Here is a 13,470-nt window from a genome sequence, read left to right on the forward strand (position 1 = left end):
GCAAGATGGCAGCGACCGAGACGGTTAGGCTACGGCTTCAATTTGATTATCCGCCGCCAGCCACCCCGCACTGCACAGTCTTCTGGCTCCTCGTCGACCTCAACCGATGTCGCGTTGTCACCGATCTCATCAGCCTCGTCCGTCACCGCTTCGGCTTCAGCTCCGGCGCGCTCCTGGGCCTCTACTTGGATGGGGGTCTGCTGCCGCCCACCGAGAGCGCGCGCCTGGTGAGGGACAACGACAGCCTCAGGTGCGCGCGGCGCGGCCTGGGCCTGGGCGGGGCGGGGCCGGGGCGGGGCCCGAGGCGCGGGAGCGGTAGGGACCCGGATGGAGCCCAGCTCCTAGATGGCACCGGCAGCGGGGAGACCCTGGTCCGTCTTGCCGAGGAAGGGGCCCCCAAGCGTGCTCTTCCCTGGGGCTGGTGTTTGTCAGCTCGTGGCTGGCGCTCTACCACTTGAGCCACGCCGCCAGTCTGGCAATTTGATGGTTCATTGGAGATATTCTCAGACCTCAGCCTCCTGAGTAGCTTGGATTACAGGCGTGCCAGGAAAGTGCAAGGGGGTGCGAACTGGGAACAGCGCTCGCGCTGCTGGGGAAGAGCTTGACGTCGCGAATCCTCGCGTCCGGTTCTGGGCGCGGCTCCGCCCGGCCCCGGGCTGCTCTGGGCTGATCGCACAGGACAGCTACGTGTTTTTCCTCACGTGCAGGTCACTCTGCCACGTCCACCGAGGCTCCGAGGAGTACCGTCCTGTTTCCACACAAGCGTTTGGGGCTCGCTTAGACATTTGTTTGGGTCTTGTTTTCGTTGTGAATGGGAGATAGTAATGATGTGAAATGTGGCTTACTCCTGTGAGCCTAACTATTCAAGAGACTGAGATCTGGAGGACTGAGGTCTGAAGCCAGTCGGGCAGAAAAGTCCATGCGATTCTTATCTCCAGTTAAGATGCATAACTGGAGGCCTGGCTCAATGGGCAGAGCACCAATTGTGAGCAAGAAAGCTGAGAGTCAAAGCCATGAGTTCAAATCCCTGGTACCTGCACATACGAAAGATTGCTTTTATGTTGTTTTTAATGTACTGTGTGATTTTTTTTTGTTTCTTTTGTATGTTCTTCCCCTGTGGTTTAACCCCTGTTGTATTTGATTCTGGTGCCCTGCATCTGGTATATACATTTTTCTAATTTTGGGGAGGGGAAGGAAAATAACAAAATGCTGAAACAAGGATACAGGTTGACCCATTGTAACAAGGGGACATACAAGACACTATGTTGAAAACGTACAACTGGGGGTGGGGGAGGGAGGGAGGAGTTGGGGAGGTGGGGAGGGAAGAGATAGTAAGGGAAAAACAAAGGAGGGGTAACAATGCTCAATAGGAAATGGACTCATTACCTTACTCATGTAATTGTAACCCCTCTCTACAGTATCTTTACAATAAAAAAATATTAAAAAAAAAGAAGAAAAAAGATTGCTTTTAGAAATCTTTAAAAAAGGGCGGGGAATGTGGCTTAGTGGTAGAGTGGTAGAGTGCATACATGAAGCCCTAGGTTGGATTCCTCAGAACCATATACACAGTAAAAGCTGGAAGTGGCTCTGTGGCTCAAGTGGTAATGCACTAGCCTTGAGCAAAAGAAGCTTAGGGACAGTGCCCAGGCCCTGAGTTTAAGCCCCAGGGCTGGCAAAAAAAAAAAAGAAAGAAATATTAAAAAAAAATGTTACTGAAGCCTTGCTCTGGTGGCTCACACCTGTAATCTTAGCTACTCAGGAGGCTGAGATCTGGGGATGGAAGTTCGAAGCCAGGCAGAAAGTTTTGGTGAGACTTTTTTTTTTTTTTTGGTCGGTCATGGGGCTTGAACTCCAGGCCTGGGTGCTGTCCCTCAGCTCTTCAGCTCAAGGCTAGCACTCTACTATTTGAGTCACAGCGCCATTTCAGTTTTCTGGTGGTCTATTGGCGATCAGAGTTTTACAGACTTTCCTGCCCAGGCTAGCTTTGAACCGTGATCCTCAGATCTCAGCCACCTGAGTAGCTAGGATTATAGATAGGTGTGAGCTACCAGCGCCCTGCTTGGTGAGACTCTTATCTCCAGTTAACCACCAGAAAATCACAAGTGGCTTGGTGGCTCAAGCCAAAGAGCTCAGACAGCACCCATGCCCTGAGTTCAAGCCCCATGACTGTCAAAAAAAAAAAAAAAACCCACAAAAAAACCCAAACCCAAAATGTTACTGAGGCTGGGTGCTGTTGTCTCACACCTGTAATTCTGACTACTCAGAAGGCTGAGATCTGAGGATTGTGGTTTGAATCCAGCCAAGGCAATAAAGTCTGTGAGACTGTTGTTTCCAATTAACCACCAAACCCAACAGCCTTGTGTGAAAAAAGCAAGAGCTCAAGCCCCTGAATCTGCACAAAAAAGGGAGGGGGGACACCATTGCCAGCTCCAGAAATGGTAGGACATGTATTCTAGTGATTTAGTAAACTGCTAAGACTAAGCAGAAAGTCTTACAACTTGTGTACACACATGCATGTGCATACACATCAGTAATGGGTTACTGGATTTGTCTGCCCAAGGCTGGCTTTGAATTGAGATTCTCAGATCTCAGCCTTTTAAGTGGCTAGGATTACAGCTGTGAGCCACTGGGCCTGGCTAAGATAACACCTTTTGGATTGGAGGACTTACAAGTAAAGGGAAAGATTTTGAGTCTTGTAGCTGGCCAAACTGCTGTTTGAGTTGTGTTTCTGCTGCTTATTAGCTATTAGCTATGTTGGCCAAACTATTCGTGTGAGCTGGACGCCCATAGTTCATACCTGTAATCTTAGCTACTCAAGAGGCTGAGATCTGAGAATTGTGATTTGAAGCCAGCCTGGACAGGAAAGTCTGTGAGACATCTCCACTAAACTACCAAAAATAGTTGGAAGTGAAGCTGTGGCTCAAATGGTAGATTGCTTGCCTTGAGTAAAAGAAGGTCAAGGACAATGCCCAGGTCCTGAGGTCAAGCCCTAGGACTGGCACAAAAAAAGAAAAGGAAGAACGGAAAAAGGAAAGAAGGAAGGAAGGAAGGAAAGAAGGAAGGAAGGAAGGAAAAGAAAAAAACTACCTAATTTGTGGTGACATTTAGCTTAGAGAATATGTATAGATAAATTCTGGGACCTAGATAATAGGTAAGACTAGCCGTATGGAAGTTGAATGTAGGCTATTGAATGAAGGTCAAAAAGTCTTTTGTCCTTAAGCATTGTGGAAGTTTTCATTGAATGGCAGTAGTGAGTTTGCCATCTTCTCAGGATGTAACTGCATCCTGGAGTCATTCCTCTGAATTGCTCACTCCAGTTTTCTCTTATTCTCTCGACAGAGTTAAGTTAGAAGAGAGAGAAATTCTTGAGGATCCTGTAGTAGTCAGGAATGGGGGTGATTTGCACTCATCACCTAGAAAAGCAAAGAAGCGGACTTTAAAATTGGTAGAGGATGAAGAAAATGAACTTGGGTACAGTTATTCAAAGAAGCACTGGAAGAGGCGAAAGAGCAACAGCAATCAGGAGAAAGCCTTGGATCTAGAGCCAAAAGCTGGCACAGATGGGACTGTGAAGAAAAAGAACAAGAGAAGAAGCAAAGCACCATGTGGCACCATGGGTGAACAGGAAGAGGAGACCAAAAGAATATCACCAAAGAAAAAGGAGAAGTGTGAATATAAGAAACAGATCAGGAACCCCAAATCTTCAGGAAAAGAGCGGTCCACCTGCAACAGCAATTCCCCAAAAAGTTCTGCCAGCCTGGCTAAAATCAGAAGTCAAGATGGAGCTATCACAGAACCAAAAGGTCCCGAGACCGCTTCGGAATCAGATTCTAGCCAGGAGTCCTCCAGTGATGTGTTCAGCAATGGGAACTCCTTAGACAAACTGTCAGTTGAGTTATCAAAGGAGGGACCAGCTACCAAAAATCCAGCTATGAACAAAGTGGCAGCCAAAACCGCCTTTAACCTGCCCACCAGCAAGATCAATGCTGCCAGAGCCACATCTTCTAGTTCAGACTCCAGTACAGAATCCGATGACCAGCCTGTCATGCTCAAGAACTCCCTGGAGTGTGCTTCTGGCTCCTTAAAGACAGCGGGCCTCTTTGCAGGGCGAGGTTGTCCAGGCCCAGGGCCGTCATCACAGGCTCCAAATGCCATGGGATGGAAACCTGGTGACTCAAATGGCATCAAACAGACTCCTGGCCCTTTTCCCGGTGTATCTGTCTCTGGCAATTTGGGAAGAGGATGGGGACGAGGGGAACCTTGGAAGGGAGTGAGGGGCCGGGGCCTGAAGGGGAGAGGTCGAGGACGAGGAAATGTAGTTCCCTGTGTCCTGCATAGAAGCGCCGAGTATCAGAAGCAACAGCAATTAAGTGAGGTTGTCTCAAACTCATCTACCATTATCCAGGTAACTAGGGTTTATTGGGATGGCTCTTCCCGCTTTTCCCCCATGGAGTGACTCCCTACTCTGTGGCGTGGCTTCCATTTTCTCACCAGTAACAAAGTCCCCATGGCTAATGCTGTTTTTCAGAATCCAGTAGAGATACACAAGAAGGACTATAGTCTGTTACCACTGTTAGCAGCTGCCCCTCGGGTTGGAGAAAAGATTGCATTTAAGGTATGTTTTCTTTTTTTCTTTTTCTTTTTTGTCAGTCATGGGGCCTGAACTTGGCCTGGGCACTGTCCCTCAGCTCTTCAGCTCAAGGCTAGCGCTCTACTGAGCCACAGCACCACTTCTGGCTTTTTCTGCTTATGTGGTGCTGCTGAGGAATCGAACTCTGGGCCTCATGCATGCAAGGCAAGGACTCTACTACTGATCCACCTTCCCAGCCCCCTTAAGGTATGTTTTAGAACCACAAGAATTCCAACATAGAAAAGCTTAGCTCCTTTTTCCAAGTGGACTTCCTGAGTGTGTCATGCGTTTATAAACATGTTTATAAACACCCTTCTCCCTGGATCTCCAGTGTTGCTGTGTCCTTGGGGTAGGGACACTTTTGTATGATTTCTTGGATGGAAGAGGGAGGGGCCGTGGGCAGGTGACAGTCTTAAGAGGGTTTGTATATTTGTAGGAATTTTTTCTTTCTTCTTTTTTAGCTTTTGGAATTAACACCTGACTACACTCCTGATGTGTCTGACTACAAGGTAAGGTTGCATGTTTAAAAATAATTCGGTTTGGGCTGGGAATGTGGCTTTGTGGTAGAGTGCTTGCCTAGCATGCATGAAGCCCTGGGTTCAATTCCTCAGTACCGCATACGCAGAAAAAGCTGGACGTGGTGTTGTGACTCAAGTGTTAGAGTGCTAGCCTTGAGCAAAAGAAGCTCAGGGACAGTGCGCAGACCCTGAGTTCAAGCCCCAGGACTGGCAACAACAACAAATTTTGGTTGACTAGGTATGGTTACAAGTGCTTGTCATCCTGGATATTCAGGAGGCTGAGGCAGGAAGATCACTTGAGTCCAGATGCTCACAGCCTCAGCAACATAATGAGACACGCATCTCTAAAAAGAAATAAAAAAAAAGATTAAGTTGTCAGTAGACAGTAAAACTACAGGCATGGTAGCTTATGCCTATAGTTTTAGGACTCAGAAAGACGGAGCAAGAGGATCTTGAGTCTGAGGGCACCTTGGGGTAAGTAGTGACACCTTGTCTCAAATAAACACTAGGATATCTTTAATAATACTCATATATATATTATATATATATATATATATAGCTAATACAGACATTCTTAAAGTAAATATCATAAAATAGAACATGAACACAGTATCAAAATGTTCACTTTTTAATCTTTACTGTGAAGTTGTATAGTAGCCCTTAGCCAGAATCAGTTTATGAAGGGATCTGGTGGTTTGGTTCTTTGTATTGGTAATCTGTGATTTTTTAATCTCCTTGGCCACTTAGTTTCTCCTATATATAAAGCAACCATTATAATTTACTAAGTTAGGATATTTGTGATTGGGTGTGTGTGTTAATAATTGTACTGGAAGGAAAGATGTATACAGATCTTTCCTGGGAAGTTCAACAGTCAATTCTGTGGTCAGAGAATGAAGTCTCCCGGGATCCTGACTCCCATTAAAATCTACTTTTTAAAAGCCTCTGTTGTCATGCACCATGATGTGTGCCTGTAATCCCAGCTATCCAGGAGGCTGAGGCAAGGGAATTGTGAGTTCAGGGCCAACAGGCCAGCCTTGCCTCAAAATAACTAAACAATTAGAAGTGAATAAAAAAATTCAGAGAGAGAGAGAGAGAGTGTGTGTGTGTGTGTGTGTTGGACCTATGGTTTGAACTCAGGGCCTGGATACTGTCCCTGAGCTTTTTTGCTCCAGGCTAGAGCTCTACTGCTTGAAGCACAGCTTCACTTCCCACTTTTTGGTGGTTAATTGGAGGTAAAAATCTCATAGCCTCATAGCCTTTCTTCCTTGAGCTGGATTCGAACTGAGAGCCTCAGATCTCAGCCTCTTGAGTAGCTAGGATTACAAGCATGAGCCACAGTACTGGGCTCACTGTTTTTATTTCCCCTCCAGGCTGATTTATTTTTAACCTTTTGAATTGAGATTAAAGTATATATCAATTTAGCCTTTTAAAGTCTACAATTGAAGCTGGGTGCTGGTGGCTCACACCTGTATTCCTAGCTACTCAGGAGGCTGAGATCTGAGGTTCATGGTTTGAAGCCAGCTTGGGAAGAAAAGTCCCCATGAGACTCTTTCTTATCTCCAATTAACCGCTCAGACAAAAACCCAAAAACCAAAAATGGAGCTGTAGCTCAAAGTGGTAGAGTGCTAGCCTTGAGCAAAAGAGATCAGGAATAGTGCCTAGACCCTGGGTTCAAGTTCCACAACCAACAACCACACAAAAAAATTGTATGGTTTTTAGTATACTCACCTGTTGATTTTTTTGACTTGAACTTTTCTTTTTGAAAGGAAGGAAAAATATTGAGCCACAATTCAGAGACCCAGCAAGTAGATATAGAAATTCTCTCATCCTTACCTGGTGAGTCTTTAAGAAATGAATTTTAAGGGCTGGGAATGTGGCTTAGTGGTAAAGTGCTTGGCTAGCATGCATGAAGCCCTGGGTTCGATTCCTCAGTACCACATAACAGAAAAAGCTGGAAGTGGTGTTGTGGCTCAGGTGGTAGAGTGTTAGCCTTGAGCAAAAGAAGCTCAAGGACAGTGTGCAGACCCTGAGTTCAAGCCCCAGGACTGGCAAAAAAGAAAGAAAAGAAGAAATGATTTGAAAACTTTTAAGCTGTGAATATTTACAGTGGTTTCCAAATAGTCTTTATGTCCAGTGAGTCCCTTCACTGGCCTCTCTGATGCTTGTAACTCTGTGGAAGCACACTGGGGGAGCGCAGCCATGTCGCTGCGCCTTGGATTGTGTGTCTTAGAGATGCTGGATTGGTTCTCAGAACAGTTGGGCTAAGTGTTCTTATTGCGGTAATTATGTACTTTCATAGAAGACTTGGTAAACGTTGATGGCAAAGAATCATTTCTAGCAAATCTAAGTTCCATGCTGACTCAGTAACATGACTGAAAGATGCGATTAAATTATGTGTGGGGGAGACAAAAGATTGGGAGGGATTCAGTAAATATATGTAGGAGGATTCTCCACTTAGGCTGCCTTGCAAAGTTTTGCATTTTTTTTGATGATGATGATGATGATGATGATGATGTAGGTGTACAAAGAGGTTACAATTCCATAAGTCAGGTTATGAGTACAATGCTTCTGGGTCAGTATCACCCCTTTGTTTTCTCCCCTTCCCACCTCATATTACATAGTTCATTTGTTTCACATAGTGTATTTTGAATATAATGACTACATTTACTCAGCCGTGTTGAGCATTTCCTCATGGCCGTTCTTTTTTTGTTGTTGTTAGTGTTGGTCATGGGGCTTTGAATTCAGGGCCTGGCACTATCCCTGAGTTCAAGGCTAGTACTCCACCACTTTGAGCCACAACCCCACTTCGTTTTCTGGTGGTTAATTGGAGATAAGAGTCTCATGGACTCTCATGCTCAAGCTGGCTTTTAACCATGATCCTCAAAGCTTAGCCTCCTAAGTAGCTAGGATTATAGGTGTGACTCACCAGCACCTAGCTTCTCATGGCCATTTGTATTTCTTATTCTGAGACGTCTCTCTCTAGCTCCTTTGCTCATTCATTGATTGGGATATTAATTTGGGGGGAAGTTTTGCATTCTTGCATCACTTGAAACTACCCAGACTTGCTGGGCATCAGTGTCACATGCCTGTCATCCTAGGCTGAGATCTGATCATTGTGGTTCTAAGCCAGCCCGGGCAGGAAAGTTCATGTGACTTACCTTTAATTAAGGGGCAAAAAGCTGGAAGTAAAAGAGTAACTCAAGTGGTAGAACATGACCTGAGTGGAAAAAGCTAAGAGACAACCCTTAAGCTCTTGAGTTCAAACCCCAGTATTGGAACAACAAAAAAAGAAAAAGAAAGAAAGGAGGGAGGGATAAAGAACAGGAAGGAAAGAAAGGAAAGGAAAAGAGGGCTGGGAAGGTGGCTCAGTGGTAGAGCGCTTGCCTTGCATGCATGAGGCCCTGGGTTCGATTCCTCAGCACCACATAAGCAGAAAAAAAAAGCTGGAAGTGGCGCTGTGGCTCAAGTGGTAGAGCACTAGCCTTGAGCTGAAGAGCTGAGGGACAGCGCCCAGGCACAGAGTTCAGGCCCCACGACCAGACCCCCAAACCCCCGCCCCCAAAAATAGTTGCAGCTGGGCGTCGGTGGCTCATTCCTACAATCCTAGCTACTCAGGAGGCTGAGGTCTGAGGATCATGGTTCAAAGCCAGCCCTGGCAGGAAAGACCATGAGACTCTTATCTCCAATAAACCACTCAGAAAACTAGAAGTGGTGCTGTGGCTCAAGTGGTAGAGCGTTAGCCTTGATGTGAAGAGCTGAGGGACAGCGCCCAGGCACAGAGTTCACGCCCATGACGAGACACCCCCCCCAAAAAAAAAAAAAAGAAAAGAAAAAGAAATGAAAGAACGAAAGAAACCGAAGAAGGAAGGAGTAACTAAAATAGGGGATTATCCAGCCAAGATATAAACAAGATGAAAACAGCGCTAATGTTGACAGTCCCATCCACTTGGGATTTAAGTGAATTGTAGAGAAAATTGCCAGCCACTGTGGCAATGTTGATGCTGCTGTTTAGGTGCACTCCCTGATGGAGCTGAGGAAGTTGGTGGTTGGTGATGTCGCGCAGTACCAGAGCACTTGCTTGCCTAGAATGTCCATACTCTTGGCTTCAGCCCCTGCACCACCCAAACCAGGGAACTTGGTGATGAAAACTGGGGTTGGGAATGTGGTTTAGTGGTAGAGTGCTTGCCTAGCATGCATGAAGCTAGTTACTCAGTACCTATAAACAGTAAGTACCTAGTGCCGGGCGGGTACCCTTGGCCCACGCCTGTAATCCTAGCTACTCAGGAGGCTGTGATCTGAGGATCATGGTTCAAAGCCAGAACAAGCAGGAAAGTCCATGAGACTCTTATCTCCAGTTAACCACCAGAAAACTGGAAGTGGTGCTGTGGCTCAAGTGGTAGAGTGCTAGCCTTGAGCAAAAAGAAGCTCAGGGAGAATGCCCAGGCCCTGGCAAAAAAAAAAAAAAGAAGAAGAAGAAGAAGAAAGAAAGAAAAAAAAAGAAAAGAAACTTTCAGAAGTGGCACCAGCAAAAACTTCACCAGTTTTCAAAGTAAAAATGAATGTTCAGCCTGTTTCTTGAGATTGCTCCAAGGATAAAATTCTGAAAGCCAATCCATACTTGGAAAGGAGTCTGGTAATTCTGTGGAATATAGAAAGACACCTCCTCTCTACTATAAGTTACAAGACAAGAAGGCACCAACCATTGTTCTGATCATCTTTGATACATTTCTTACAAAGAAACAAAACATTTTGTTTCTAATGTTAAAAACTTACTTGTATTACATAATGGTTTTACTACTTTTCCATTTACCTCTACAATACGGTTTTTATTTTATTTTATTTGAATGATTTTCCAACAATCATATTTTTTCCCATTGATTGTTAAACATTGCTTGCACAGGCTGGAGGTCTGGCTCAAGTGGTACAAAAAAAAGTTTGCATGGTTTCAGCTTGCATGGTCATTTTTCCAATCCCAAAGCTGAACCCTGGCTGTATTTCTAAAGTAATAGGCATGCGTGATTTCTGAGGTTAGGGTTGTTTTTTTCAGATCATTTGCTTTTTTTTTTTGTGTCAGTTGTGTGGCTTGAACTCAGCCTGGGCACTGTCCCTCAGCTCTTCAGCTCAAAGGGAGCACTCTACCACTTGAGCCATAGCACCACTTCTGGTTTTCTGGTGGGTTAATTAGAGATAAGAGTCTTATGGACCTTCCTGCCCGGGCTGGCTTTACTGCGATCGTCAGATCTTAGCCTCCTGAGTAGCTAGGATTACAGGTGTGAGCCACTGGCATCCAGTTCACTTTCTCTTTTTGAAACACCCATTATCTTTTGAGATTTTTCTTGTGAGGTGACATGGTACTGTGGAATTACTAGTGACCCTTCATCAAGCTCATTTCTTTCTGATGAAGGAGAGATTTCACTGATAAATGCCAGGGAGCCCCCTGTGGCTAGTATGGGTTGCTAAGCGTCTCCTGTAACAGCATACCCCAGTTGATACAATTCCCTGCAAAGGAACATTTTGACTACAACAAATGACTTACTGTCTTTCTTGCCTAATCTCTGGTTTCAGCCTTGAAAGAACCTGGGAAGTTTGATTTGGTTTATCACAATGAGAACGGAACTGAGGTAGTGGAGTATGCAGTGACACAGGAGAGAAGGGTAGGCACGATTCTTTTTTCTTTATTGCTTAGGCAGACATTCTCTTTTGTTTGATGACCCAGGCTCTGGAAAATGACATCAATGTTTCCTAGAGGGGCTGGGAAAGTGGCTTAGTGGTAGAGTGCTTGCCTAGCACGCATGAAGCCCTGGGTTTGATTCCTCAGTACCACATAACCAGAAAAGGCCGGTAGTGGCACTGTGGCTTAAGTGGTAGAGTGCTAGCTTTGAGCAAAAGAAGCCCAGGGACAGTGCCCAGGCCCAAAGTTCAAACCCCATAAATGGCAAAAACAGAACAAAACAAAACAAAAACCCGACCTACTGCCTATATAAAAACCAGAAATGGCCAGGTACTGGTAGCTCACGCCTATAATGCAAGCTATTTAGGAGGCTGAGATTGATGTTCAAAGCCAGACCAAGCAGATAATTCCGCAAGACTCTTTTGCCAATTAACCAACAAAAAGCTGGAAATGGAGGTGTGGCTCAAACAGTAGAGTGCCAACCTTGAGCAAAAGAGCCAAGTGAGCCAAATGCCCATGGCTCACCTGTAATCCTAGCTACTCAGAAGGCTGCAATCTGAGGATCACAGTTTCCAAGACAGCCCAGGCAGGAAAGTCCATGGGATTCTTTATCTACAATGAACTAAAACAACAACAACAACAAAACAGAAGTAGAGCTATGGCTCAAGTAGTAGAGCACTAGCCTTGAGAAAAAGAAGCCCAAGACTGGCACCAAAATAAGGAATATTATGGGTATTAGACTGTAAGTTTAAGCATTGAAAATTCACATTTTTGTCTGAAATGTTAACTTGGAGAAACTCCTCACCAGACTTTGCTTTCCTTTGCTTTATAAAAAATTAATAACAGTAAAAAAATATTTTTTTCATTTAAAAGAAGAATGGATGAAGGCTAGGAATGTGGCTTAGTAGTAGAATGCTTGCCTAGCATGCATGAAACTCTGGGTTCGATTCCTCAGTACCACATAAACAGAAAAAGTCAGAAGTAGCACTGTGACTCAAGTGATAGAGTTCTAGCCTTGAGCAAAAGAAGCTTGGGGACAGTGCCCAGGCCCTGAGTTCAAGCCCTAAGACTGGCAAAAAAAAGAAAAGAATGGATGACACTCGTAAGGATAGAGTCCAAAAACAGTTTCATGGTCTGTGGTAAGATCAGCAGGTTTGGTCCAGTTTCCTGCATTGTGCTTTTTGTTTTTGTTTTTGAAGTCCACTAACCTGGCCCTTTTGAAATGTATTCCTAGAAACTGCATTGGGAAATTAAATCGTGGAGGCTTTCTCTATGTCCTAGCAAATGAACAAACAAGAGGCCTGTAATGCTCCTTTTTTGCACTAGATGGCTGTCGTTGCTCATGGCCAAGCTTACAGGTTTCTTGTAAAATAGTTCATATTTTTAGGCAGCACAGGGTAAGAACTACAGAGCTGCACAGAACCGTATCAGTGACACTCAAGTGGGCCACAAATAGCCCCTAAGAAGTTCGCAGGCCACTTGTGCACAGAGCATATTTCCCTGACACATTGTTTAATTTTCCAGCGTCCCCACAGCCCTTCTAAATCAGAGGAGGAAATATGTAATACAAAATTTCACCACATTCTAGGTGAATGAGTTTTTGTGTCCTGTTGAAATTAATTTACTAGATTTCAGTTCTGCATAAACAGAAATTCACTTAGCTAACCTACTAAAACTTATATAACCTCAAGATGAAGTGCTTAAACTGAATATTTTATGTATTTCCTCAGATCACTGTGTTTTGGAGAGAGTTGATCGATCCAAGATTGATTGTTGAATCAGCTAACATCACAAGGACAGAGCTTGCCTGAGCGAGGCGTCTTCATCAAGGCCGTCAATGTATTGCTTGTAAAAGTGACTGCAGCCTCAACTTTTTTTTTTAAAGTGGGTTTGAAAGTTATATGGATTTTTTTTTTGTTATTTTCATTGTACAGCCTAAGGGGAAAAAAAAAACCTACCTCATCTTTTAAAATAATATGGCTTGTAGACCTTTTTCTTTTCCAGGTTAATTTCAGTTAACATAATTTAAATTGTACATTCCTTGCAGGCATTGTCAAATACCAATTTGCTTGGTTTCTTTCTCGTTTTTTTTTTTTGACCATCAAGTAGCAACCGTCAGGAGAAGTAACAGGGATGAAAAGACCGTGCTGCATATCTTCTTTCAATACATTTTATTAAGTAACATTTGGAACTATTGAGGTATGATACTTCACCTAATTTTTTAACCATGTAAAAGCATATATTCCACTACATGTGGAATAACTCATAAATTTCAAGTAATTCAAACTTGAAACGCTCAAGCATTCACAGATAGTTGGGTTTGTTACAGGTGTTAAGGATCCTTTTCAGGTTTTTTCCACCTTTACAATTAAGGATTCTCAGGGCAGAGCCCCCAAAGAGCTTCTGTGGGTGTTCTACCAGGGTGAGAGGGTTTGCCAGGAGCCTTGGCCCGGGGAAGATGGTAGCTTGCCGCAAGATGCCAAGCCCCGGCCCAGTGTGGTGGAGGGAGGATCATAAACAGAAACTTGATTTTCTGTAACTATCAATACAAAACTAAAATGGCTCAATATATACTGTGAAAAAAAAGCATTCTTTTAACAAAGAGCAGATCCCTTCACCTCTGCAGATTTTTAAATAAAATCATATGAAAA

General features: G+C 44.3%; 1 protein-coding gene across 4 annotated transcripts; it reads left to right on the plus strand.

The window, feature by feature from the left end:
• Nucleotides 1-13,470, plus strand: Coil (coilin). 4 transcript variants are annotated; one of them, XR_001175807.1, is made up of 8 exons: nt 1-250; nt 3,340-4,405; nt 4,529-4,615; nt 5,092-5,139; nt 6,915-6,984; nt 10,714-10,802; nt 12,550-12,703; nt 12,867-13,470. XR_001175807.1 is itself a non-coding variant. In XM_013036013.1 (7 exons), exons 1-7 carry the CDS (start codon nt 6-8, stop codon nt 12,628-12,630), a joined length of 1,686 nt encoding a protein of 561 aa, XP_012891467.1. In that variant the 5' UTR covers nt 1-5; the 3' UTR covers nt 12,631-12,754. The 4 variants fall into 4 exon arrangements, 3 of the variants coding, with proteins under 3 accessions (XP_012891467.1, XP_012891468.1, XP_012891470.1); XM_013036013.1 differs by lacking the exon at nt 12,867-13,470 and having other exon boundaries at nt 12,550-12,754; XM_013036014.1 differs by lacking the exons at nt 6,915-6,984; nt 10,714-10,802; nt 12,867-13,470 and having other exon boundaries at nt 12,550-12,754.

Source organism: Dipodomys ordii, unplaced genomic scaffold, assembly GCF_000151885.1.
Source record: "Dipodomys ordii isolate 6190 unplaced genomic scaffold, Dord_2.0 Scaffold7, whole genome shotgun sequence".
NCBI lineage: Eukaryota > Metazoa > Chordata > Mammalia > Rodentia > Heteromyidae > Dipodomys > Dipodomys ordii.